General features: G+C 40.6%; 1 protein-coding gene and 1 long non-coding RNA gene across 6 annotated transcripts in view; one reads left to right on the top strand and one right to left on the bottom strand.

The window, feature by feature from the left end:
- LOC132496762 (uncharacterized) overlaps positions 1-15,143 on the bottom strand; it is a 48,183-nt gene extending 33,040 nt beyond the window's left edge. Inside the window, exon 1 of the long non-coding RNA XR_009533531.1 lies at positions 15,046-15,143. This is a non-coding gene — a long non-coding RNA (uncharacterized LOC132496762). The remainder of the gene's footprint in view (positions 1-15,045) is intronic.
- A 133-nt stretch (positions 15,144-15,276) lies between these two features.
- The window catches only part of UBR2 (ubiquitin protein ligase E3 component n-recognin 2), a 117,492-nt gene continuing 106,178 nt past the window's right edge, over positions 15,277-26,590 (top strand). For all 5 annotated transcript variants that reach the window (XM_060109253.1, XM_060109254.1, XM_060109250.1 and 2 more), the window contains exons 1-2: positions 15,277-15,690; positions 25,190-25,449. In XM_060109253.1, coding sequence (XP_059965236.1) covers positions 15,613-15,690; positions 25,190-25,449 — 338 coding nt within the window. In that variant the 5' untranslated portion in view covers positions 15,277-15,612. The remainder of the gene's footprint in view (positions 15,691-25,189; positions 25,450-26,590) is intronic.

Genomic DNA, 26,590 nt, shown 5'->3' with positions numbered 1-26,590 from the left:
TCTTTTTGTTGCAATGGTAAATGGGAGTGTTTCCTTGATTTCACTTTCAGATTTTTCATCATTAGTATATAGGAATGCCAGAGATTTCTGTGCATTAATTTTGTATCCTGCAACTTTACCAAATTCATTGATTAGCTCTAGTAGTTTTCTGGTAGCATCTTTAGGATTCTCTATGTATAGTATCATGTCATCTGCAAACAGTGACAGCTTTACTTCTTCTTTTCCCATTTGGATTCCTTTTATTTCCTTTTCTTCTCTGATTGCTGTGGCTAAAACTTCCAAAACTATGTTGAATAAGAGTGGTGAGAGTGGGCAACCTTGTCTTGTTCCTGATCTTAGTGGAAATGGTTTCAGTTTTTCACCATTGAGGACGATGCTGGCTGTGGGTTTGTCATATATGGCCTTTATTATGTTGAGGAAAGTTCCCTCTATGCCTACTTTCTGCAGGGTTTTTATCATAAATGGGTGTTGAATTTTGTCAAAAGCTTTCTCTGCATCTATTGAGATGATCATATGGTTTTTCTCCTTCAGTTTGTTAATATGGTGTATCACATTGATTGATTTGCGTATATTGAAGAATCCTTGCATTCCTGGAATAAACCCCACTTGATCATGGTGTATGATCCTTTTAATGTGCTGTTGGATTCTGCTTGCTAGTATTTTGTTGAGGATTTTTGCATCTATGTTCATCAGTGATATTGGCCTGTAGTTTTCTTTCTTTGTGACATCCTTGTCTGGTTTTGGTATCAAGGTGATGGTGGTCTCGTAGAATGAGTTTGGGAGTGTTCCCCCCTCTGCTATATTTTGGAAGAGTTTGAGAAGGATAGGTGTTAGCTCTTCTCTAAATGCTTGATAGAATTCACCTGTGAAGCCATCTGGTCCTGGGCTTTTGTTTGTTGGAAGATTTTTAATCACAGTTTCAATTTCAGTGCTTGTGATTGGTCTGTTCATATTTTCTATTTCTTCCTGATTCAGTCTTGGCAGGTTGTGCATTTCTAAGAATTTGTCCATTTCTTCCAGGTTGTCCATTTTATTGGCATAGAGTTGCTTATAGTAATCTCTCATGATCTTTTGTATTTCTGCAGTGTCAGTTGTTACTTCTCCTTTTTCATTTCTAATTCTATTGATTTGAGTCTTCTCCCTTTTTTTCTTGATGAGTCTGGCTAATGGTTTATCAATTTTGTTTATCTTCTCAAAGAACCAGCTTTTAGTTTTATTGATCTTTGCTATCGTTTCCTTCATTTCTTTTTCATTTATTTCTGATCTGATTTTTATGATTTCTTTCCTTCTGTTAACTTTGGGATGTTTTTTTTCTTCTTTCTCTAATTGCTTTAGGTGCAAGGTTAGGTTGTTTATTCGAGATATTTCCTGTTTCTTAAGGTGGGATTGTATTGCCATAAACTTCCCTCTTAGAACTGCTTTTGCTGCATCCCATAGGTTTTGGGTCGTCGTGTCTCCATTGTCATTTGTTTCTAGGTATTTTTTAATTTCCTCTTTGATTTCTTCAGTGATCACTTCGTTATTAAGTAGTGTATTGTTTAGCCTCCATGTGTTTGTATGTTTTACAGCTCTTTTCCTGTAATTGATATCTAGTCTCATAGCATTGTGGTCGGAAAAGATACTTGATACAATTTCAATTTTCTTAAATTTACCAAGGCTTGATTTGTGACCCAAGATATGATCTATCCTGGAGAATGTTCCATGAGCACTTGAGAAAAATGTGTATTCTGTTGTTTTTGGATGGAATGTCCTATAAATATCAATTAAGTCCATCTTGTTTAATGTATCGTTTAAAGCTTGTGTTTCCTTATTTATTTTCATTTTGGATGACCTGTCCATTGGTGAAAGTGGGGTGTTAAAGTCCCCTACTATGATTGTGTTACTGTCGATTTCTCCTTTTATGGCTGTTAATATTTCCCTTATGTATTGAGGTGCTCCTATGTTTGGTGCATAAATATTTACAATTGTTATATCTTCTTCTTGGATTGATCCCTTGATCATTATGTAGTGTCCTTCTTTGTCTCTTCTAGTAGTCTTTATTTTAAAGTCTATTTTGTCTGATATGAGAATTGCTACTCCAGCTTTCTTTTGGTTTCCATTTGCATGGAATATCTTTTTCCATCCCCTTACTTTCAGTCTGTATGTGTCTCTAGGTCTGAAGTGGGTCTCTTGTAGACAGCATATATATGGGTCTTGTTTTTGTATCCATTCAGCCAGTCTGTGTCTTTTGGTGGGAGCATTTAGTCCATTTACATTTAAGGTAATTATTGATATGTATGTTCCTATTCCCATTTTCTTAATTGTTTTGGGTTCGTTATTATAGTTCTTTTCCTTCTGTTGTGTTTCTTGCCTAGAGAAGTTCCTTTAGCATTTGTTGTAAAGCTGGTTTGGTGGTGCTGAACTCTCTCAGCTTTTGCTTGTCTGTAAAGGTTTTAATTTCTCCATCAAATCTGAATGAGATCCTTGCTGGGTAGAGTAATCTTGGTTGCAGGTTTTTCTCCTTCATCACTTTAAGTATGTCCTGCCACTCCCTTCTGGCTTGTAGAGTTTCTGCTGAGAGATCAGCTGTTATCCTGATGGGGATTCCCTTGTGTGTTATTTGTTGTTTTTGCCTTGCTGCTTTTAATATGATTTCTTTGTGTTTAATTTTTGACAGTTTGATTAATATGTGTCTTGGTGTATTTCTCCTTGGATTTATTCTGTATGGGACTCTCTGTGCCTCCTGGACTTGATTAACTATTTCCTTTCCCATATTAGGGAAGTTTTCAACTATAATCTCTTCAAATATTTTCTCAGTCCCTTTCTTTTTCTCTTCTTCTTCTGGAACCCCTATAATTCGAATGTTGGTGCGTTTAATGTTGTCCCAGAGGTCTCTGAGACTGTCCTCTGTTCTTTTCATTCTTTTTTCTTTATTTTGCTGTGCAGCTGTTATTTCCACTATTTTATCTTCCACCTCACTTATCCGTTCTTCTGCCTCAGTTATTCTGCTATTGATCCCATCTAGAGTATTTTTTATTTCATTTATTGTGTTTTTAATCGATGCTTGATTCGTCTTTAGTTCTTCTAGGTCCTTGTTAATTGTTTCTTGCATTTTGTCTATTCTATTTCCAAGATTTTGGATCATCTTTACCATCATTATTCTGAATTCTTTTTCAGATAGACTGCCTATTACCTCTTCGTTTGTTAGGTCTGGTGGGTTTTTATCTTGCTCCTTCTCCTGCTGTGTGTTTTTCTGTCTTCTCATTTTGCTTATGTTACTGTGTTTGGGGTCTCCTTTTTGCAGGCTGCAGGTTTGTAGTTCCCGTTGTTTTTGGTGTCTGTCCCCAGTGGCTAAGGTTGGTTTAGTGGGTTGTGTAGGCTTCTTGGTGGAGGGGACTAATGCCTGTGTTCTGGTGGATGAGGCTGGATCTTGTCTTTCTGGTGGGCAGGTCCACGTCTGGTGGTGTGTTTTGGGGTGTTTGCGGACTTTTTATGATTTGAGGCAGCCTCTCTGCTAATGGGTGGCGTTGTGTTCCTGTCTTGCTAGTTGTTTGGCATAGGGTGTCCAGCACTGTAGCTTGCTGGTCGTTGAGTGAAGCTGGGTGCTGGTGTTGAGATGGAGATCTCTGGAAGATTTTCGCCGTTTGATATTATGTGGAGCTGGGAGGTCTCTTGTGGACCAGTGTCCTGAAGTTCGCTCTCCCACCTCAGAGGCACAGCACTGACTCCTGGCTCCTCAATTTGGGATGATTTGTTGTCTATTCATGTATTCCACAGATGCAGGGTACATCAAGTTGATTGTGGAGCTTTAATCCGCTGCTTCTGAGGCTGCTGGGAGAGGTTTCCCTTTCTCTTCTTTGTTCTCACAGCTCCTGGGTCTCAGCTTTGGATTTGGCCCCGCCTCTGCGTGTAGGTCGCCGGAGGGCGTCTGTTCTTCGCTCAGACAGGACAGGGTTAAAGGAGCAGCCTCTTCGGGGACTCTGGCTCACTCAGGCCGGGCGGGAGGGAGGGGCACGGAGTGCGGGGCGAGCCTGCAGCGGCAGAGGTCGGCGTGACGTTGCACCAGCCTGAGGCGCGCCGTGCGTTCTCCCAGGGAAGCCGCCCCTGGATCCCGGGACCCCGGCAGTGGCAGGCTGCACAGGCTCCCGGAAGGGCGGTGTGGACAGTGACCTGCGCTCGCACACAGGCTTCTTGGCGGCGGCAGCAGCAGCCCCAGCGTCCCACGCCCGTCTCTGGGCTCCGCGCTTTCAGCCGCGACTCGCGCCCGTCTCTGGAGCTCCTTTACGCGGCGCTCTTAATCCCCTCTCCTCGCGCACCAGGAAACCAAGAGGGAAGAAAAAGTCTCCTGCCTCTTCGGCAGCTCCAGAGTTTTCCCGGACTCCCTCCCGGCTAGCTGTGGCACATTAGCCCCCTTCAGGCTGAGTTCTCGCCGCCAGCCCCAGTCCTCTCCCTGCGCTCTGACCGAAGCCCGAGCCTCAGCTCCAGCGCCGCCCGCCCCGGCGGGGGAGCAGACAAGCCTCTCGGGCTGGTGAGTGCCGCTCGGCACCGCTCCTCTGTGCGGGAATCTCTCTGCTTTGCCCTACCCAGGTATGTGGGGAGTGTCTTGCCTTTTGGGAGGTCTGGGGTCTTCTGCCAGCGTTCAGTAGGTGTTCTGTAGGAGTTGTTCCACGTGTAGCTGTATTTCTGGTGTATCTGTAGGGAGGAAGGTGATCTCCGCGTCTTACTCTTCCGCCATCTTACCCGGAAGTGATGTCTAAATATAATTTCTAGGAATGAGAAATGAAGTCACTGAAAATAAAAACTCAGTAGATAGTTAATATCAGATTAGACACAGTTGAAGAGAGAATTTGTATGCTAGAAGATATAACTAGAATGCAAAACAGTTAAAAGTATGGGAAAATGGGGCTTCCCTGGTGGCTCAGTGGTTGAGAGTCCGCCTGCCGATGCAGGGGACGCGGGTTCGTGCCCCGGTCTGGGAAGATCCCACATGCCACGGAGCGGCTGGGCCCGTGAGCCATGGCCGCTGAGCCTGCGCGTCCGGAGCCTGTGCTCCGCAACGGGAGAGGGCACAACAGTGAGAGGCCCGCGTACCGCAAAATAATAATAATAATAAATAAATAAAATTTAAAAAAACAAAAAAATAAAAAATAATAAAAGTATGGGAAAATGAAAAAGAGATAGAAAGTCATGGAAAATATAAAAGGAAGTCAAACAGAATTCCACAAAGAGGGCTTCCCTGGTGGCTCAGTGGTTAAGAATCTGCCTGCCAATGCAAGGGACACAGGTTCAAGCCCTGGCCTGGGAAGACCCCACATGTCGCAGAGCAACTAAGCCTGTGCACCACAACTACTGAGCCTGAGCTCTAGAGCCCGCGAGCCACAACTACTCAGCCCACATGCCACAACTACTGAAGCCTGCATGCCTAGAGCCTGTGCTCCGCAACAAGAGAAGCCACTGCAATGAGAAGCCCGTGCACTGCAGCGAAGAGTAGCCCCCGCTCACTGCAAGTAGAGAAATGCGCGCACAGCAATGAAGACCCAACAGAGCAAAAAATAAAATAAAATTAATTAAAAAAAAAAAAAAAGAATTCCACAAAGAGGAAATAGACAGAATGCAAGGAAGGTAATATTTGAAGAAATAATGGCTTTGGAGAGTTACTTGACCATATACCATAGTCCACAAAGTTAATGTCATCAAATACCAAAGATCTATATCATATAGACCGTGTTCTCTGCCCACAGTACAATACAATGAGAAATGAGTAACAAAAGATAACAATGCCAGAAGTGGCCAAGATTGCAAATAAGGAAAACCCTAAGCTCACCTCCTCCCACAGGCACACCAAAATTACAAACTCCAGAACTATGATAAAATTAAGCAAATATTGGGCTTCCCTGGTGGCGCAGTGGTTGAGAGTCCGCCTGCCGATGCAGGGAACATGGGTTCGTGCCCCGGTCTGGAAGGATCCCACATGCCGCGGAGCAGCTGGGCCCGTGAGCCATGGCCGCTGAGCCTGCGCATCTGGAGCCTGTGCTCTGCAACGGGAGAGGCCACAACAGTGAGAGGCCCGTGTACTACCAAAAAAAAAAAAAAAAATTAAGCAAATATTGATGAAAAAGTCTGGAAGACTAACAGAAAAGATCTTCTTCAACTAAAAATATAAAGAAGGAACCACAACAGGACAGGTAGGAGGGGTGGAGACGTGATATAGTCAACACCCATACCCCTGGGTGGGTGACCTACAAATAGGAAGATAACTACACTTGCAGAGGTTCCCCTCAAGGAGCAAGAGGTCGAAGCCCCACATCGCTCCCCAGCTCAGGGGTCCTGCATCAGCAAGACGAGCTCCTAGAATGTTTGGCTTTGAAGGCTAGCAGCACTTACTTTTGGGAGAACCAGAGGTCTGTGGGAAATAAAGACTCCAATCCTAAAGGGTGTGCACAAAACCTCACATGCTCTGGGACCCAGGGAAGAAGCAATAATTTGAAAGAAGCCTGGGTCAGACCCACCTGCTGATCTTGGAGAGTCTCCTGGGAGAGGCAGGAGGCAACTGGAGCTCACCCTGGAGACACAGACGCTGGTGGTAGCCATTCTGGGAGCTCATTCTACGAGGACACTGGTGCTGGCAAGGGCCATTTTGGAATCCTCCCTCTAGCTTATTAGAGCTGGGACCTGGCCCCTCCCACCAGCCTGTTGGCACCAGTGCTGGGACACCTCAGGGTGAGCAACTAGCTGGGGGATGGGGAACACAGCCCCACCAACTAGCAGGCTGATACTAGACCCAGAACCCTCTTCCCTGCAACCACCCACCCTGGAACCCAGCTCCACCCATCAGTGTGCCAGCACTAGCCCTGGGACCCCATGGGGTTCCACAGTCAGCTGCCTCATGACCCAGCCCCACCCACCAGCAGCTGGCAGCCTCCACACAATGCAGGGCCTGGCAAACAACCAGACAGGGGGACAGCCACACCTATCAGACCACACACAGTAATCAGCCTGCCACACCAGAAGGACCCATGCAGCCCACATAGGGGGTACTCCTGAGGCATATAGCTCTAGTGACCAAAGGGGAGTGCACTGCTGGGATACATAGGATGCCTCCTAAAAAAGGCCACCTCTTCAAGGTCAGGAAACATAAGCACTTACCAAATACACAGAAATAAAAACAGCAAATTAGGCAAAAATGAGACAACAGAGGAATATATCTCAAACAAAGTACAAGATAAAACCCCAGAAGAAGAACTAAGTAAAGTGGAAATAGGCAATCTACTCAATAAAGAATTCAATGTAATCATAAAGATGTTCAGAGAACTCAGGACAAAACTGGATGAAGAGAGTGAGAAGTTGGAAGTTTTTAACAAAGAATTGGAAAATATAAAGAAGAACCAGAGATGAAGAATATCGTAACTGAAATGAAAAATACACTAGAAGGAATCAACAGTAGAGTAGATGATACAGAGGAACAGATTAGTGAGCTGGATGGCAGAGTAGTGGAAATCACTGAAGATGAACAACAACAATAAAAAGAATAAAAAGAAATGAGGACAGTTTAAGAGACCTCTGGGACAACATCAAGCATACTAACATTTGCATTATAGCGGTCCCAGAATGAAAAGAAAGAGAGTAAGGGGCAGAGAACATATTTGAAGACATAATAGCTGAAAACTTCCCTAACCTGGGAATGGAAACAGATATCCAGGTCCAGGATTCACAGAGAGTCTCAAAGGCTATTATCAGCTGATGTTTCAGCAGAAACTCTGCAGGCCAAAAGGGAGTGACATGATATACTTTAAATGATTAAAGAGGAAAACCTAAAACCGATAACATTCTACCCAATTAGACTTTCATTCAGATTTGATGGAGAGATCAAAAGTTTTATAGACAAGCAAAAGCTAAGAGCTCAGCACCACCAAACCGGTTTTCCGAGAAATGTTAAAGGAACTTCTTAAAGTGAAAAAGAAAAGGCTACGAATAGAAATATGAAAATTAAAAAAGGAAAAATCTCATTAGTAAAGGCAAATATACAGTAAAGATATTAAATCAACTATGTATAAAGCTAGTAGGAACGTTAAAGGACAAAACTAGTAAAATCAGCCATATCCATACTAAGTAGTTAAGGGATACACAAAACAAAAAGATGTAAAATATGATGTCAAAAACACTAAATGTGGGTGGGGGACAGTAAAAATGCAGGGTTCTTAAAATGCATTTGAACTTTAGAGATCAACAACTTAAAATAATCACATATATATAGATTTCTATATATAAACCTCATGGTAACTGCCAACCAAACATAACACTAAAGATAGTCATCAAATCACAAGGGAAGAGAGCAAAAGAAGAGGAAAGAAAAAAAAAAAGAAGAGGAAAGGAACAACAACAAAAAAGAACTACAAAACAACCCCAAAACAAGTACATACCTATAAGTAATTACTTTAAATGTAAATGGACTATGTTCCAACCAAAAGACACAAAGTGGCTGAATGCATAAGAAAACAAGACCCATCTATATGCTGCTGACAAGACACTACTTCAGATCTAAAGATGCACAGATTGAAAGTGTGAAAATAGAAAAAGTTATTCCATGCAAATGGAAATCAAAAGTAAGCTGGGGTAGCAATGCTTACATCAGACAAAATAGACTTTAAAACAAAGATTGTTACAAGAGACAAAGAAGGACATTATTATACATACATAATGATCAAGGGATCAATCCAAGAAAAAGATATAATAATTATAAATATATATGCACCCAACATAGGAGCACATAAATACATAAAGCAAATATTAATAGACATAAAGGAAATTGATAATAACACAATAATACTAGGGGACTTTAACACCACACTTACATCAATGGACAGATCATCCAAAAAGAAAATCCATAAGGAAACACTGACCTTAAATGACACATTAAACCAAACAGACTTCACTGATATATATATAGAACACTCCCTCTGAAAGCAGCAGAATACACATTCTTTTCAAGAGCACATGCAATATTCTCCAGGATAGATCACATGGTAGTCCACAAAACGAACCTCTGTAGATTTAAGAAAACTGAAATCATATCAAGCATTTTTTCTCACCACAACGTTATGAGACTAGAAATCAACTGCCAGAAAAATACTGCAAAAAACACAAACACGTGGAGGCTAAAAATTATGTTACTGAACAACTAATGGATCACTGAAGAAATCAAAGAGGAAATTAAAAAATACCTAGAGGGCTTCCCTGGTGGTGCAGTGGTTGAGAGTCCACCTGCCGATGCAGGGAACATGGGTTCGTGCCCCGGTCTGGGAAGATCCCACGTGCCGCAGAGCGGCTGGGCCCGTGAGCCATGGCCGCTGAGCCTGCACGTCCGGAGCCTGTACTCCGCAACGGGAGAGGCCACAACAGTGAGAGGCCCACGTACCGCAAAAAAAAAAAAAAAAAAAAAAAAACCTAGAGACAAATAAAAATGAAAACATGACAATCAAAAACCTATGTGACACAGCAAAAGCAGTTCTAAGAAGGAAGTGTATAGCGATACAAGCTTACCTCAGGAAACAAGACAAATCTCAAATAAGCAACCTAACCTTACACCTAAAGGAACTATAGAAAGAAGAACAAACAAAACCCAAAGTTAGTAGAAGGAAGGAAATCATAAAGATCAGAGCAGAAATAAATGAAATAGAGACTAAAAAAGCCCAATAGAAAAGATCAATGAAACTAAATGCTGGTTCTTTGAAAAGATAACCAAAATTGATAAATCTTTAGCCAGACTCATCAAAAGAAAAAGCAAGAGGGACCAAATCAATAAAATCTGAAATGAAAAAGGAGAAATTAAATGAACACCACAGAAATATAAAGGATCATGAGAGGCTACCATGAAAAACTATATGCCAATAAGATGGACAACCTAGAGGAAATGGACAAATTCCTAGAAATGTACAATCTCCCAAGACTGAACCAGGAAGAAATAGAAAATATGAACAGTAATGAAATTGAATGTAATAAAAAAAAACTCCCAACAAAAAGAATTTGAAAAAGAATAGATACACATATATGTATAAATGAATCACTCTGTTGTACACCTGAAACGAACACAACATTGTTAATCAACTATACTCCAATATAAAATAAAAATTAAAAAAAAATCTCCCAGCAAACAAAGGTCCAGGACTAGATGGCTTTACAGGTGAATTATGCCAAACATTTAGAGAAGAGTTAGCACCTATCCTTCTCAAACTATTCCAAAAAACTGCAGAGGAAGGAGGTCTTCCAAACTCATTCTATGAGGCCAGCATCACCCTGATACCAAAACCAGACAAAGATATCACAACAAAAGAAAATTACACGGACTTCCCTGGTGGCGTAGTGGTTAAGAATCCGCCTGCCAATGCAGGGGACATGGGTTCAGTCCCTGGTCCAGGAAGATCCCATGTGCCACGGAGCAACTAAGGCTGTGTGCCACAGCTACTAAGCCTGCACTCTGGAGCCCGTGCACCTAGAGCCCATGCTCCACAACAAGGGAAGTCACTGCAATGAGAAGCCCACGCCCTGCAGCGAGGAGTAGCCCCTACTCGCCACAACTAGAGCAGCAACGAAGACCCAATGCAGTCAAAAATAAACAAATTAAAAAAAAATACTCAACAAAATTTTAGCAAACCAAATTCAACAATACATTAAAAGGACCATGATCAATTGGGATTTATCCTAGGGATGCAAGGGTGGTTCAATACCTGCAAATCAGTGTGATACATCACATTAACAAGTTGAAGAATAAAAACCATATGATCATGTCAATAGATGCAGAGGAACCTTTGTCAAAATTCAACATCCATTTATGATTAAAATTATCCAGAAAATGGGTATATAGGGAACATGCCTCAACGTAACAAAGGCCATATATGATAAGCCCATAACTAACATAATACTCAATGGTGAAAAACTGAAGGAATTTCCTCTAAGATCAGGAACAAGACAAGGATGTCAACTATCACCACTTTTATTCAACATAGTATTGGAAGTCCTAGCCTCAGCAATCAGACAAGAAAAAGAAACAAAAGGAATCCAAACTGGAAAGGAAGTAGTAAAACTGTCACTGTTTGCAGATGACATGATACTATATGTAGAAAATCCCAAAGATGCCACAAAAAACTACTAGAACTTATCAATGAATTCAGTAAAGTTGCAGGATACAAAATTAATATACAGAAATCTGTTGCATATCTATACACTAGCAGTGAACTATCAGAAAGAGAAATTAAGAAAACAATCCCAGTTATAATCCTGTCAAAAAGAATAAAATATCTAGGAATAAATCTAACTAAGGAGGTAAAATACCTGTCCTTGGGAAACTATAAGACACTGACAAGAGAAATTGAAGATGACACAGATGGAAAGATACACTGTGTTCATGGATTGAAAGAATTAATTTTGTTAAAATGACCATACTACCCAAGGCAATCAACAGATTCAATACAATCCCTATCAAAATACCAATGACATTTTTCACAGAACTAGAATACATAGTTCTAAAATTTGTATGTAAACACAAAAGACTCCACATAGACAAAACAATCTTGAGGAAGAAGAACAAAGCTGGAGTTATCATGCTCCCTGATTTCAAATTAAACTATCAAACCATTGTGGTACTGGCACAAAAACAGACACACAGATCAATGGAACAGAAAAGATAGCCCAGAAATGAACCCACATTATATGGGCAATTAATCTATGACAAGGAAGGCAAGAATATACAAAGGGAAAAGACAGCCTCTTCAGTAAATGGTTTTGGGAAAACTGGACAGCTACATTCAAAAGAACCAAACTGGACTACCCTCTCACACCATGCACAAAAATAAACTCAGAATGGATTAAAGACTTAAATGTAAGACCTGAAACCATAAAACTTCTAGAAGAAAGCATAGGCAGTAAGCTCCTTGACATTGATCTTAGTAATATTTTTTTGGATATGTCTCCTCAGGCAAGAGAAACAAAAGCAAAAATAAACAAATTGGACTACCTCAAACTAAAAATCTTTTGCTCAGCAGAGGAAACTATCAACGAAGTGAAAAGGCCACTTACTGAATGGGAGAAGACATATGCAAACAGTATATCTGATAAGGGGTTAAAGTCTAAAATATAATATACAAAGAACTTATACAGCTCAACATCTGAAAAACAAACAACCTGATTAAAAAATGGGCAGAGGATCTCAGCAGACATTTTTCCAAAGAAGACAAATAGATGGTCAACAGGCACATGAAAAGATGTTCAGCATCACTAATCATCAGGGAAATGCAAATCAAAACCACAATGAGTGGGGCTTCCCTGGTGGCGCAGTGGTTGACAATCCGCCTGCCAGTTCAGGGGACATGGGTTTGAGCCCTGGTCCGGGAAGATCCCACATGTCGCGGAGCAACTAAGCTCGTGCGCCACAACTACTGAGCCTCTAGAACCCGTGAGCCACAACTACTGAAGCCTGCATGCCACAACTACTGAAGCCTGTGCACCTAGAGCCCATGCTCCGCAACAAGAGAAGCCACTACAGTGAGAAGCCTGCTCACCACTACAAAGAGGAGCCCCTGCTTGCCGCAACTAGAGAAAGCCCATTTGCAGCAATGAAGACCCAGTGCAGCCAAAAATAAAATTAAAAAAAAAAAACACGAGATAACACCTCTCACCTGTCAGAATGGCTATTATCAAAAAGACAATAAATAACAGGAAGTGGAGAAAAGGGAACCCTCATGCACTGTTGGTGGGAAGGTAAATTGGTGCAGTTACTATGGAAAACAGTATGGAGATTCCTCAAAAAAATAAAAATAGAACTACCATATGATCCAGAAATTCCACTCCTCTGTATTTATCTGAAGAAAATGAAAACACTAATTAGAAAATATATATGTCCTCCTATGTCCATTGCAGCATTATTTACAATAGCCAAGATATGGAAGCAACCTAAGCACCTATTGATAATGGATCAAGAAGATGTGGTACACATATACAATGGAATATTACTCAGCCGCAAAAAAAGAATGGAATCTTGCCATTTGTGACAACATGGGTGGTCCTAGAGGTTTTTATGCTATGAAAAATATGTCAGACAGAATAAAATAAATACTGCATGATTTCACTTTTATGTGAATCTAAAAAGCAAAACAAATGAACAAATATAACAAAACACAAACAGTGCTATAGGTGCAGAGAAAAAACAGGTGGTTGCCATAGGGGAGCAGGTGGGAGGAGGAAAGAAAAAAGTGAGGGAGATTAATAGGTATAAACTTCCAGTTGCAAAATAAATGAGTCATGTATATGAAAAAGAAAAGAAAAGATCACAATGCCATACACATATGAAAAATTTAAAACATACTAAAGAATGATAACGAAAACACTATATACCCAAATTTGTGTAATGTAATTAAAGCATTATATAATGGAAATGTACTGCGTTAATAAATCTGTGATTCTTGAAGTTGGTCCCCAGGCCCACAGAATGACCAGGAACTTGACAGAAATGAAATTTCCAGTCTCCACCCAAAATCTATTGAATCAGAAATTCTGAGAGTGGGGTCCAGAAACCTGTATTTTATCAAGACCTCTAGGTAATTCTGATACATGCTCAAGTTTGAAAACCACTGCCTTAGATGTACATACTGAAAAAAAAAGAGAATGGTTAATAGCAAACATCCAACTCAAGAATTTCGAAAAAAGGACATTAAAAATCAATCCAAAAAGAATTTTAAAAAATAATAATTTCTTTACAATTTTAATGGCTTTAATTCTATATTAGGACTATTACAGAGGCATTATCTTTGCTTCTGGGTTGTAACAACCCCAGTTTTCCTCCAGATTGACTCTGACTAGGGAATGCATCAGTGCAAGGAAGTTGGGCAAAGAAGAAAGTAACATATAGAAGAACATTTCAAGATCTCTCATTCTAGATATCTATGCAGATAGATGCATCCTGTTTTTTCTGGATAGAATCATAAGAAAGTATTAAAAAGGTTTTTCTTTGGGAAGAGGGACTTGGGGTAAGAGGCATAGTTTTGTTTTCCTTTAAAAATATTGAATATTTCCATTGAGCTTGAAGTTCTAATCTTATACATATATTAGTTTTATTTTTAAAAGTGATGACAAGGCTTATTTGGACTGTGGGATGATGGGTAATTTTTATTTCCTTAAAAAAAAACTTGGTTAATATTACACTTTTGTTAACAACAATAACAACAACAAAAACATGTCTCAAACCTGGATTGGGTCAGAATTTTTTTTGCCTAATGTAATTCACAATTTCTTTGTGGGAATACATCAGCATGCCTAATAAAATGTTAAGCAATTTTCTGATAACTCTAAAGGAATTGGAGACTTGTTCTAAGAAATCCACTCACCCAAGAGTGGATTAGTCAAGAGCCTAATTACCTCTACCCAAACGTAATTTTCTTTTGTATCTAAGCTAACAATGATTATTTATTTCTATAAAATGTCCCTATCAAGAGTAAACCTTTGAATTGGCTTGGTAGACTCCTCCTCTGCAGCAAGATTTGTTATAAATTTTAATAAACGGTCATATCTAAATCACTTGGAAACGTTTCCTTTAACACCATTTTAACATGTTTTAAAACCTTCAAAAACCTGAGAAATGTACACCTCGGTTACCAGTCTAAAGAATGGGGGGGGGGGTTCCCTGGTGGCGCAGTGGTTGAGAGTCCGCCTGCCGATGCAGGGGACACGGGTTCGTGCCCCGGTCCGGGAAAATCCCACATGCCGCGGAGCGGCTGGGCCCGTGAGCCATGGCCGCTGAGCCGGCGCGTCCGGAGCCTGTGCTCCGCAACGGGAGAGGCCACAACAGTGAGAGGCCCGCGTACCGCAAAAAAAAAAAAAAGAATGAGGGGTTGATGGATGACAGAACCATAGAACAAAAGGGATAGAACAACGTAATTCATTCATTCGACAAGTATTTGAGTTCGTACATATGCCAGGCTTTGAAAAGTACTCGAGTTCTGCCACGTGCCAGGCACTGTTCTAAGCTCTGGGGATACAAAAATGAACAAAGGGTGTTAAGGGAATAAAACTCAGTACCACACATGATCTCGCGCTTCTGCCTCTTCCCTGGTGGGCGCTTCTCGCTGCTTAGTCTACGATTCTTGCCGGGCACAAAAGCCCCGCCCGCCCGCTTATCTGCCGTTTGCCCAGGCTCTTAGGAGGAGATGGACTACAACTCCCACAATGCCATCCTGGGGCCTCCTTGTAAGGGCTCCACCTTTTCCCTGGCCGTGCGGAGGACGACTACAGTTCCCAGAGTGCTCTGCTTCGCCTTTTGGGTGTTGTTGCCCCTTTCCCGGAGCGGGACGCGGTAGAAGCGGGCAAGAGTGCCAGGCCTGGGTTCTCTGTGTCCTTACCCGGGGCAGGGACGAGGCAGTGACTTGACTCTGGGCGCAGAGCCCGGGAGGGAGCGCAGGACGCGCCGTCCCTTCTGCCTGGCTCACCTCACACTACTCTCCTTCTTTTCCACCCGCGGCCGCCTGGGTGGCTCGGGACCGACCGCCCCGGGCAGCGGTGGCCGTCTCGGCCGCCGGGGCTGTGGCGAGGCCGCGGCCCTCGGGGCGGCGGTAGCGGCGCCAGCGCTGGGGAGGCGAAGGAGGGAAGATGGCGTCGGAGCTGGAGCCCGAGGTGCAGGGCCCAGACCGGAGTTTGCTGGAATGTTCGGCTGAGGAGACCGCGGGGGTGAGTACCGGGACCCGGGCGGGGACGTCCGGCCGTCGCAGGCCGCGCCCCGGGGGAGGAACAGATTAATGGAAATCCCGGAGCGGCCGGGCCCTGACTTGGGGTGACGACCGCGCTGGCCCCGCCGGCCTCGCCTTGTGGGTAACGGCCTGGGGAGGCCCCAGATCTTGCCCCTCTCCTTCCTTGTTTATCCACGAGTAGCCCGCAGGGCTGCTGGGTGCACTAGCCATCCTCACGTTCCCTTTCGCTCTTCCATTATTTCTACTTTCCCCCACACTCCCAGTAAGTCCCCAGCACAGGGCCTTTGCCCTTTATGTCAACTCTTAGAAGAGGGGAGGGAAAGACGCTTCCTGTTTTTTTGGGTACTTTGTCTTCCTGATTCCTTTGCCTCCTCTGAAACCTGCTACCTTATTTTGTTTCTGGGACCGCCCTAGGCACCAAAGGATGCCAGCGACACTGTTCACCCTCTTTACCCCTTCAGCGCGTTTTCGCACCGGTTTGGTCAGTCTACAGCGTTGATGAATGTGCGGAAAGTAGTGTCTTGACACGTTCACAGAGTGTGAGAAAGTGGTAGTGGAGACTGGGAGATTAAAACAATAATTTGTCTAGGAGTTGGGGGTAGTTGGACGGAGAACAAACGTTATATAACTTTGAGAGAGCAGCTCTCAGTACATGGAAGCTAATAATGTGAGGTTTGGTCACAGCATAGTGGGAGCAGTTATGCCCCAAACTTATAGCATTCAAACCTAGTCTTGTACTTAAACTGTAATACGAATATGCTGTATAAGTAGCAGAGTTGTAAAATAATTAATAAAACTCGTTGGTATCTTTCCTCAAGGACAAGGGAACACCCCCTAGAACAGATTGTCCAGAATGATTCTGAATGGGCCAAAACAGCTGAGGCCCCACCTCTAGGGCCTCCAATTTAAAAAGCTGATAGGAAGGGAGTGACCTTTGAGCCCAAGTCAACAATCTGAATGTTAGGAACAAAATTCTAGTGGGGCACTGTGGGGCTGTTGGTTAGTGAGGAGTTATTTTGGGTGAATTGATGAGGACACTAAAGTCATAGTGGAAATAAATGTCAGGAGTAGAGGTGAAAAGTTTAAAGAAATACATTGTTGAATGATGCATCTTTGTTGGTTTGTTTTTAAACCAACTTGTTTAGTCTAGTTCTGTTTTCATTTACTTTCCGCTTAGTATTGCAACAACCCAAGGATTTTCCCCATCTGCCTTTTCATTTATCAAGAGGTTTGAAAAAGAAAACGAAAGCAGTGTTCAAAGTAAACAGTAAAATGGTAATGACAGCTATTCCCTATCCATGTGATCTTATCAGTATCTAGATTGATAGCTAATCTGTTATTTACCTCAAAAATTTTTTTTTACTCCCACCAAATTTTGTCTGTTGACCCAGTGATACAGGCTGTGTACTCTGTTTTTCCAATGCTAAAAATGCAAGCTGCCATACACCTGAAGCTAACACAACATTGTTAATGGACTATACTCCAATATAGAATAAAAATTAAAATAAACAAATAAAAGTGCAAACTATCAAGTGATTAGAGCTTCCCCAGTTTGTTGAGGTTCCTGAGGAAACTAGTTATAAAACTGGTGCTAGAGAGCAATGCTCCTAGTCCTTGTGTAGTGAAATTCTCAGATGTAGTGGGGGAAATTAAGGAAAATGCAGTCAAAATTTATAAATTTGGACTTAATTCGAGTTTGTGAAGTTCACAGTCTGAGCTACATTTTAGTTTTGCTCTGTTTACTCTTCTTTTTTAATTATTTATTTATTTATTAGGCTGCGCCAGGTCTTTACTTGCGGCATGCTTGATCTAGTTCCCTGACCAGGGATCAAACCCAGGCCCCCTGCATTGGGAGCACGGAGTCTTAAGCGCTGGACCACCAGGGAAGTCCCTTTGCTCTGTGTACTTTTAAATGACTTTCTGAACAATAAGATTAAAAAAAAATTTAGTCTGAAGGCCAACAAAATTTCTTAAAGAAGATTTCATCTAATATTAAAATACAAGATTCTTCCAGCAGTATAATTTGCCCTTACTTTGTGAGGAGTTTATTGTTTGTATTTGATTAAAACAACATAACACTTTACTGTTCTTTCAGCTTAGGCCCCAGCCCAGCCATTTATCACAAATTAAAATTAATTGGGGGACTTCCCTGGTGGTCCAGTGGTTAAGACTCAGTGCTCCCAATGCAGGTGGCCCAGTTTCAATCCCTAGTCAGGGAAGTAGATCCCACATGCTGCAACTAAGAGTTCGCATGCTGCAACTAAATATCCTGCATGCTGCAACAAAGATCCCATCTACCGCAACTAAGACCCAACGCAACCAAAAAAATAAATACATATTTTTTAAAAAATTAAAATGAATTAATAAAGTTTTCTCCGGTAAAAGTAAATTTTAGAGAGGGTAAACAAGCAAAGCAGTTATTACAGCCTTTAGACCTCTGTTGCTGATAATTTGTTAGGATCACATCCATCTAAAGTTACTTAATAATGACTAGTGGCATTTTTCGCACAATTTATTTACACACTTGCTTTTCTTATTTGTATTACGAGGAGGAAGGACTTTTTGTGATCCCATCTATTCTTACTAGAATGCCTCACAAATAAAAGTATTTAAGTACTCACTTCAATAATTTTAAGTTTAGGATATTAAAGTGGTCCTCTGTTGTAGTTTTTTCTTTTCCTTGATAGAGTTGATTCTACAAGTATGACTTCCCCAACACTTCTTGACTCTATCTACATTTCATGCTCCACAGATTTGATTATATGTTCCAGTGGATGATTATGATTTAAGAAGTACATATATTGTTTTTGCCCAAATCTGAAAGAAATACATATTCATTATAAAAGTCTTATGTAGAGTATTATACCTATATTGGTTACTTTTTTTTTTTTTTTTTTTGCGGTATGCGGGCCTCTCACTGTTGTGGCCTCTCCCATTGCGGAGCACAGGCTCTGGATGCACAGGCTCAGCGGCCATGGCTCATGGGCCCAGCCTCTCCGTGGCATATGGGATCCTCCCAGACCGGGGCACGAACCCGTATCCCCTGCATCGGCAGGCGGACTCTCAACCACTGCGCCACCAGGGAGGCCCTATTGGTTACTTTTTGCCTTAAAATTTTCAACAGTTTTATATAAAATTCACATATCTTACAATTCCAGTGAGTGGTTTTTAGTATATGCAGAGTTGTGCAGCCCTCACCACAATCAATTTTAGAACATTTTCATCACCGCAAAAAAGAAATCCTATATCCATTAGCTATACACTCCCCATTTTCTCCTAACCTCCCAAACTCCAGGCCCACTGCTGACCTGTTTCTTTGTCTCCATAGATTTGTCTGTTCTGGAAATTTCATATAAACGGAATCATGTAATATGTTGTCTTTTGTGACTGGCTTCTTTCACTTAGCATAAGTTTTTAAGGTTCGTCCATGTTGCAGCATGTATCATCAATACTTCATTCCTTTTTACTGCCAAATGATAGTCCATTACGTGGATATACCATATTTTATTTATCCATTCATATGTTGATGGATGTTTGGATGATTTCTACTTTGTGGATATTATGAATTGTGCTATGATGAACATTTCTGTACAATTTTTTATGGGGACACATGTTTTCATTTCTCTTGGGCGTATACCCAGGAGTGGAATTGCTGGGTCAGGAATTGCTAGACTAAAATGGCTGCATCATTTTACCCTCCCACTAGCAGATGTGAAGTTTTCAGTGGGTTTTTTCACGTCCTTACCAGCACTAGTTAATTGTCTGTCTTTTTGATGATAGCCATTCTGTTAGGTGTAAAGTGGGATCTCCTTGTAGTTTTGATTTGTATCAGTATTTACCTCGTGACTCATGATGTTGAACATCTTTTCATAAGCTTATTGGCTATTTGTATATCTTCTTTGGAAGTGTCAATTCAGATCTTTTGCCTATTTTTTCATTTTGCCTTTTGTTTTTTTTGTTTTTTGCCTATTTTTAAATTAGATTCTCGTTTTTTATTACTGCTTCTGTATTATTTTGATTTGTGAATGTTTTTACTTCATTTCTAGAACTCTTAATATGATTTGTTTTAAATTTTTCTTAGTTCTAATTTTTTCTTAGTATAGTCCCGAAAGCTCTATTTTGGCCCTAGCAATTGTTGTTTTAGATTGTTGTTTTGTAGTTAACTTACATGTTGGTTATCCTTGTTCGAAAGCAAAATCAAATGTGCTTAAATAGAGTACAATTTTAATTTGGCATAGAATAATAATTAGATACTGTGATAAAAGACTAACCCCTAGGGATTCTTTGATTTTTGTGTTTATTGTACTTGCTCTCTATACCAAGGCTGAAATTAGCTTTCAAAAAAAGGAGAGCTCCTGCAAACATTGTCATAACATGTTTACTTTAGTGGAATGAGTTGACAGTTTCTCTACTTCCGTTATTGAGGACTTCTAATAAGATAGTGCTTATTACTCTGGTGTGCACATTAGTGTGACAGCCACAAGTGTCTGAAATATGGACAGATTAACATGCAACCAAATTAGAAATATCAATAATTCTTCATGTTGAAGAAACAGTTACAGTTAGCTTATGTTACTGAGATCTGATATGAAAAGCTATATAGGTTTTCTTTCTTTTGAGAAATATGTGAACCATTATTCTTAAAGACAGCCAGAAATTTTTTCCTCCTACTCATTTTCTCTTCACTTTTTTTTTTTTCTAATCTATAGTGTCGCTAACCACTAATTCTGTATTTCTGGTATAGATTTTTTCATGTAAAGGTGTCTTGCTTTATATATTAAGTGTTTAAACTTAATAAAGTTAAAATCCCAAATCAGGTGTTTGTTTGTTTGTTTGTTTTGTTTTCCGCGCAGGCTTTCTCTAGTTGGTGGTGAGCGAGGTCTACTCTTCGTTGTGGTGTGTGGGCTTCTCACTGCGGTGGCTTCTCTTGTTGCGGAGCATGGGCTCTAGACATGTGGGCTTCAGTAGTTGTGGCACACGGGCTCAGTAGTTGTGGTTCACGGGCTCTAGAGTGCAGGCTCATTAGCTGTGGTGCACTCTATGTGCTCTGTGGCACGTGGGATCTTCCCAGACCAGGGCTTGAACCTGTGTCCCCTGCATTGGCAGGCAGATTCTTAACCATTGTGCCACCAGGGAAGTCCTGTTAGGTGGTTTTAAATGGAGCGTATGCCTGCCTTTCTTGAAATAGACTCTTGTGTCTTGTTAATAATTTATAATAATGTATACTAAAAGATATTTAGAGTGAAATGCTTGTTTTACTAATAATATATTTTGTATAAGGCAGCTGATTTTTTTTCTTAACCAGAAGCTGATATTAGTTTCTGAATTTTTTGTTCAAGAAATCTATGAACAGATTTGACCCATCAGTGTTGTTAGAGCCATAAGACAACATAATTTCTTTTAGAAAGCATCACCCTTTATCCTCCCTGGATTAAAATTCTGAAAAAGTGAAATTTTAAGAGAAATGGGAACATAAAATATAAAACAAAAAATTGCTGTTAAAATAAAACCTTTAAATGTGTTGTAAATTAAACTTGAACCATAGTTTTCTAGGATTGTGGAGGTGAATTCTTGAATTTTAATGCTTAATTTTTCATCCATAAACAATAAATTGCTTAGGATAATTTGACTGCATTCATATTTTGAACTAGGGTTTGCTGACAATGGGTGAAAACCCCTTTGATGTGGCCAAAAACATGTTTTTTAGCTCAAAGAATTAGATTTTTGTTTGCTTTTTGGTTGACTCTGTCTTTTACTATTGACTATCTTTTTTTTTTCCTCGTTTGTTTTATAATTACTGAACTTAATGTGTGTGTGTGTATAATTTTGATTTGGAGCCACTTCTCCTTGTAAGACCTTATACTCTTGTCTTACAGTGTTAGACATCACTTGAACAATCTTTAAACCTATGGGATTGTCTCCCCAGAAGTACTGTTTTAATAGTAATTTAGTCTCTTTCCTACTTGCATAAAGCAAACACAGCAAAATTAGTAACATTTAGAAAGGATTGTTTCACTTCTGGGGTGAAAAGTTTTTCACTGTTATAAGCTTCCATCCAGCCCCTTAACTTATGAACGAGATTTTTACATTTTTAGGAAAATTTCTCTAAAATGTGAAATTGACTAGAACGGTAGTATATATCTCCTCATGAATATGTAAAATCTCTCTATATGTTATTTTTTCAAAGGAAGGAAGTGAGCTGAAGATTGTGCAAGTAATAGTTAAAAAGAAGACCGTATACTCTTGTTTTAACAGTGTTAGACATCACGTAAACGTAAACTTTTTTTTTTTAATTAATTTTTTTGGAGTATAGCTGCTTTACAATGTCGTGTTAGTTTCTACTGTACAGCAAAATGAATCAGCTATATATATACATATATCCCCTCTTTTTTGGATTTCCTTCCCATTTAGGTCAACACAGTGCATTAAGTAGAGTTCCCTGTGCTATACAGTATGTTCTCATTAGTTGTCTGTTTTATACATAGTATCAATAGTGTATATGTGTCAATCCCAATCTTCATAAACTCTTTTTTAACAAGGATGTAATTTGAAATTTAGGTTGTAATCTATAGGTAAACATTGGACTTCTGAGTTAACAGTTAACTGCATTTTTGTAGAAGTGAGTTGTTTCATATTTTCTGATTTCAAATTTTCACTTGGTTGAGAGCCAAAATGAACAGGTCTTAATTACATAATTTGTAACTAAATAAATTATGTTTATTTGGAAGACAAATAAACACATAGATGGAATTGGCATGGGAGGCAGGAATAAATAAATGAAAGAATATAGGGGAAAGCCTTAGGACTTAAGGAAATAGAAAGAGAAAAGAAAGGAGGTGGTTTGAAGGATGCCTATATAGGACTTATTTGGTTTGGTTTTTAAGAACCTGCAGGCCTGGATCTGCTTTATTTCTGCGTCCATTGAAACCACGTTCCATTAAAGCCAAACATCTTTCTGTAATGTCAGTGTTAAGTGACAGTCAGTAGTATATACATATTTATAGTCATTCAGTTAACGGATTTTACTAACTGCCCACTGGGGCTTGGTTCTGTTTTAGACATGGGGGGTAGGGGAACAGGAGATGGGGGTGAAGAATAGGCTAAGAAGACGTCTTAGAGAAAGTGAAACATAAACTGAGATCTGAAGAATGAGTAAATAACAGCCCTGTAAAGCAGAGAGAGAGGAGCAATACTGATCAGGAGGAGGAAACTGGAAAGTATGATACAAGGCAAAGGCCCTTGTAAACCAGGGGTCCCCAACTCCCGGGCTGAGGACAGGTAGTGGTCTGCAGCTTGTTAGGAGCCGGGCTGCACAGCAGGAGGTGAGCAGCAGGCGAGCCAGCGAAGCTTCATCTGCTGCTCCCCATCACTAGCATTACCATCTGAACCACCCCCCCACCCCCCGTCTGTGGAAAAATTGTCTTCCATTAAACCAGTCCCTGGTGCCAAAACGTTTGGGGACCGCTGTTGTAAACCATGTCAGTGGACCTGATTTGATCCTAAATAGAAGGGGAAGCTGAATGACATGATCAGATTGGCATTTTGCAAGAAACACTCTGGTAGTGGGGTTGGAAAAATGGACTGTAGAGGGACCAGGCTAGTGGGGATTACTAGTTAGGACACAGTTGCATTAATCCTTGCAAAAGACAGGAGTGGGGAGCTTGGACTAGGGTAGTGGAAGTAGTGCCACCAGAGATAGAGAGAAAGAAATGGATGGATTCAACAGATACTTAGGAGGCCTAATAGACAAGACATGATGACTAATTGGATGTTGAGGTGAGGAAAAAAGATTTCTGAGTTTTTCTGGTTTGGATACCTGGGTAGATGCTGGTGTCTAAAATAGAGAAATGGAGAAAATAGCAGGGTGTTTTTTGTGGTGTGGGAGATCATGAGTTCAATTTTGGACATATTGAATTGGTGTCTGAAAGGAAAAACTGTTTCTTCCTTTTCTTTTTACTCTCACATCAATACTTCCGGCCGCCAAACGTGTTGGGGGGGGGGTTTCCCACACCAGGCAATTCTCTCGTTCTCAGCAGACTCCAGTTGGGTGTCCTACAACTCATTCAGTTCTGACACTGTACACCTGCAGTTAGCATCAGATCCGACAGATTAATGGCTCAGTCCCACAAGGCTGCCCCCCTTCACTACTACAGATGCCAGTCATAGCAGTGGGTCCTCAGGTTACCCACAACTTATGTTACAAATTAGGGGGTTCCCATAACCCCCTCTTTGGGTTCGATAATTTTCTAGAATGGCTCACAGAACTCAGGGAGACAGTTTATTTACTGGATTACTTGTTTATTATAAAATGATAACTCAGGAACAGCCAGATGGAATAGAGCAAGGTATGTGGGAAGGGTTGCGGAGATTCCATGCCCTCTCTGGGCGTGCCAGCACCTCTGCGTGTTCATCAACAAGGAGATCTCTGAACCCCAACATTTTTGGATTTTTATGGAGGCTTTGTGCCTCCATAGGCATGATGATCAAATGATTGGTCATTAGTGCTTAACTCCACCTCCAGCACCTCTCCCTTCCCTGAAGTTGGTTGGGGTGGAGGCTGTAAGTCCCACCCTACTAATCATGTGGCTACTTCCCCTGGCAACTAGCTTCCCATCTTTAGGGGCTTTCCAAAAGTCACCTTAGTAATATCAACTCAGGTCTGATTGAAGGGGGCTTGTTATGAATAACAAAAGACATTCCTTTCACTTTTATCTCACTTATCACTTAGGAAATTTGAAGATTTTTAGGAGCTCTGTGCTAGGAATGAGAAAACCAAATACATTTTTCTTATCATAATATCACTGTATCTATTAGATATCTAAGTATAATTATCACAGGTAGTAGGACATGAAAGTTTGGGGACAGGGAAAAGTGACTTTTTAAAATACTGTTAACAGGGAGAGCAAAGGAGAAAGGGCTTACAGAGAGGTTGATCAGGGAATAAAGATATAATCTATAGAACAAACTTGTGGACTGACATTCATAAGATACTGGCGTGTCCTTTATAATCATTGAGAAATAGAATTAGTGTATTGGCTGTTCATGTTCACTGTATGCTCTTCCTGTCAGCAAACTGACAGGAGAATCCAAATCACAATCAGAATATCATTTGAGCAAAGCATTAGAAATTAGAAAGGAAGTCAGATGGGCTCAATGACTAGTGCCTTATAAGATGATACGTTGTGGTCATTTTCCTGTATTGCCTACAGAAGGTTGCTTCAAGAGTCATTTTGAGGAGATGGGCTCGTTTCACTTTACTTTCACTTTAAGTAGTATTTTAAAATGCTGGGCATTTTAGTAAAATTCTAAATTGAGTTTTATCCCTTTTTGGGAAGAAGACATGCAGTGATGAATGTCAATAAAATAATTTATAGGACTCATCATTATTTCTGCATCTAAAAGAAAATAGAGTATGTTTATTCAAATTAGCAGTTTATTGACGTTGTTTAAAACTCTTTTTTCTTTTTTCTTTTTTAAAGAAATGGCTGCAAGCAACTGACCTCACTAGAGAAGTGAACCAGCATTTGGCTCACTATGTACCCAAAATCTACTGCAGGGGTCCCAACCCTTTTCCACAGAAAGAAGACATGTTGGCACACCAAGTTTTGTTGGGACCAATGGAATGGTACCTTTGTGGTGAAGATCCTGAGTTGGGATTTTCAAAACTTGAACAAACAAACAAACCTTCTCATCTTTGTGGTCGTGTTTTTAAAGTGGGAGAACCTACATACTCTTGCAGGTAAGATATTGTCATTTTCTTTCTTTCCTTGTTTTTACTTGACTTTTTTTTTCCTGAAACCTTACATTTTTGTTTTCATATTATGAAATATCAGTATTATATATATGTACATGTGTGTGTTAGTTTCCAAAACAAATATATGTGTTTTAATAAATTATTATAAACAAACATTATATAATTATTTTCCAGGTCAAGATATAGAACATCACCAGCATTCCAGAAACCCATTATGTACTTTCTTCCTCCCCCATAATTAGCTCCTACCTTGACTCTTGTAATAATCACTTCCTTGCTTTTCTTTCTTTTTTTTTTTTTTTTTTGCGGTACGCGGGCCTCTCACTGTTGTGGTCTCTCCCGTTGCGGAACACAGACTTCGGACACGCAGGCTCAGCGGCCATGGCCCACGGGCCCAGCCGCTCCGCGGTATGTGGGATCCTCCCGGATCGGGGCACGAACCCGCGTCCCCTGCATCGGTAGGCAGACTCTCAACCACTGTGCCACCAGGGAAGCCCACTTCCTTGCTTTTCTTGATGGTTACAGTGATTCTTTTTGATGTTCGAATTACCCTACATTTGGCCTTTGAGAGCCCCATCACACTAGCTTCTTTGTCCTTTTCACATGCCTTTATTAGTTTTTGAGTGCCTCTTCACTTTCTCGCATAAGATGTCCACACCTCACTTTCTCTGACCCATATGTAGAATCAGCCATTTATGCAGGGAATTTCCTTTTAGTTGGGAATGTTAGTTAGAAACCATGATCTGGGTGCTATATGTACTTACTGCTACTAGGTTGAGTTTTTTGGGGGTTTTTTTTGATTTCTTGTTGAGAATTAAGTATACAAGGGTAGAAGATGGAGAGGAAACGAGAAAAGTGCTCTGTCTCCCGTTACGACTATCTACTCCTGTTTCTCAGAACTAATCATTGTTAACATACTTTTATGTGCCCTTCCAGAAATTTTCTATGCATGTACATGCCCACATATGGGGCTATCTTAAACATACACATACGCAGACATACATAGAAAAGGGAATATGTTAGCTAAATTTTCCTTTCTCTATTTAACAAAATCTTGACATTGACATCTGTCCATATCAGCTGATAGAGCTAGGTAGTATTCCATTGTTTGGATATACTATTGATA

Source organism: Mesoplodon densirostris, chromosome 10 (genome assembly GCF_025265405.1).
Source record: "Mesoplodon densirostris isolate mMesDen1 chromosome 10, mMesDen1 primary haplotype, whole genome shotgun sequence".
NCBI classification, from domain to species: domain Eukaryota; kingdom Metazoa; phylum Chordata; class Mammalia; order Artiodactyla; family Ziphiidae; genus Mesoplodon; species Mesoplodon densirostris.
Note: the sequence above shows the minus strand (reverse complement) of the source record. Positions and strands in the feature narration are given on the sequence as shown.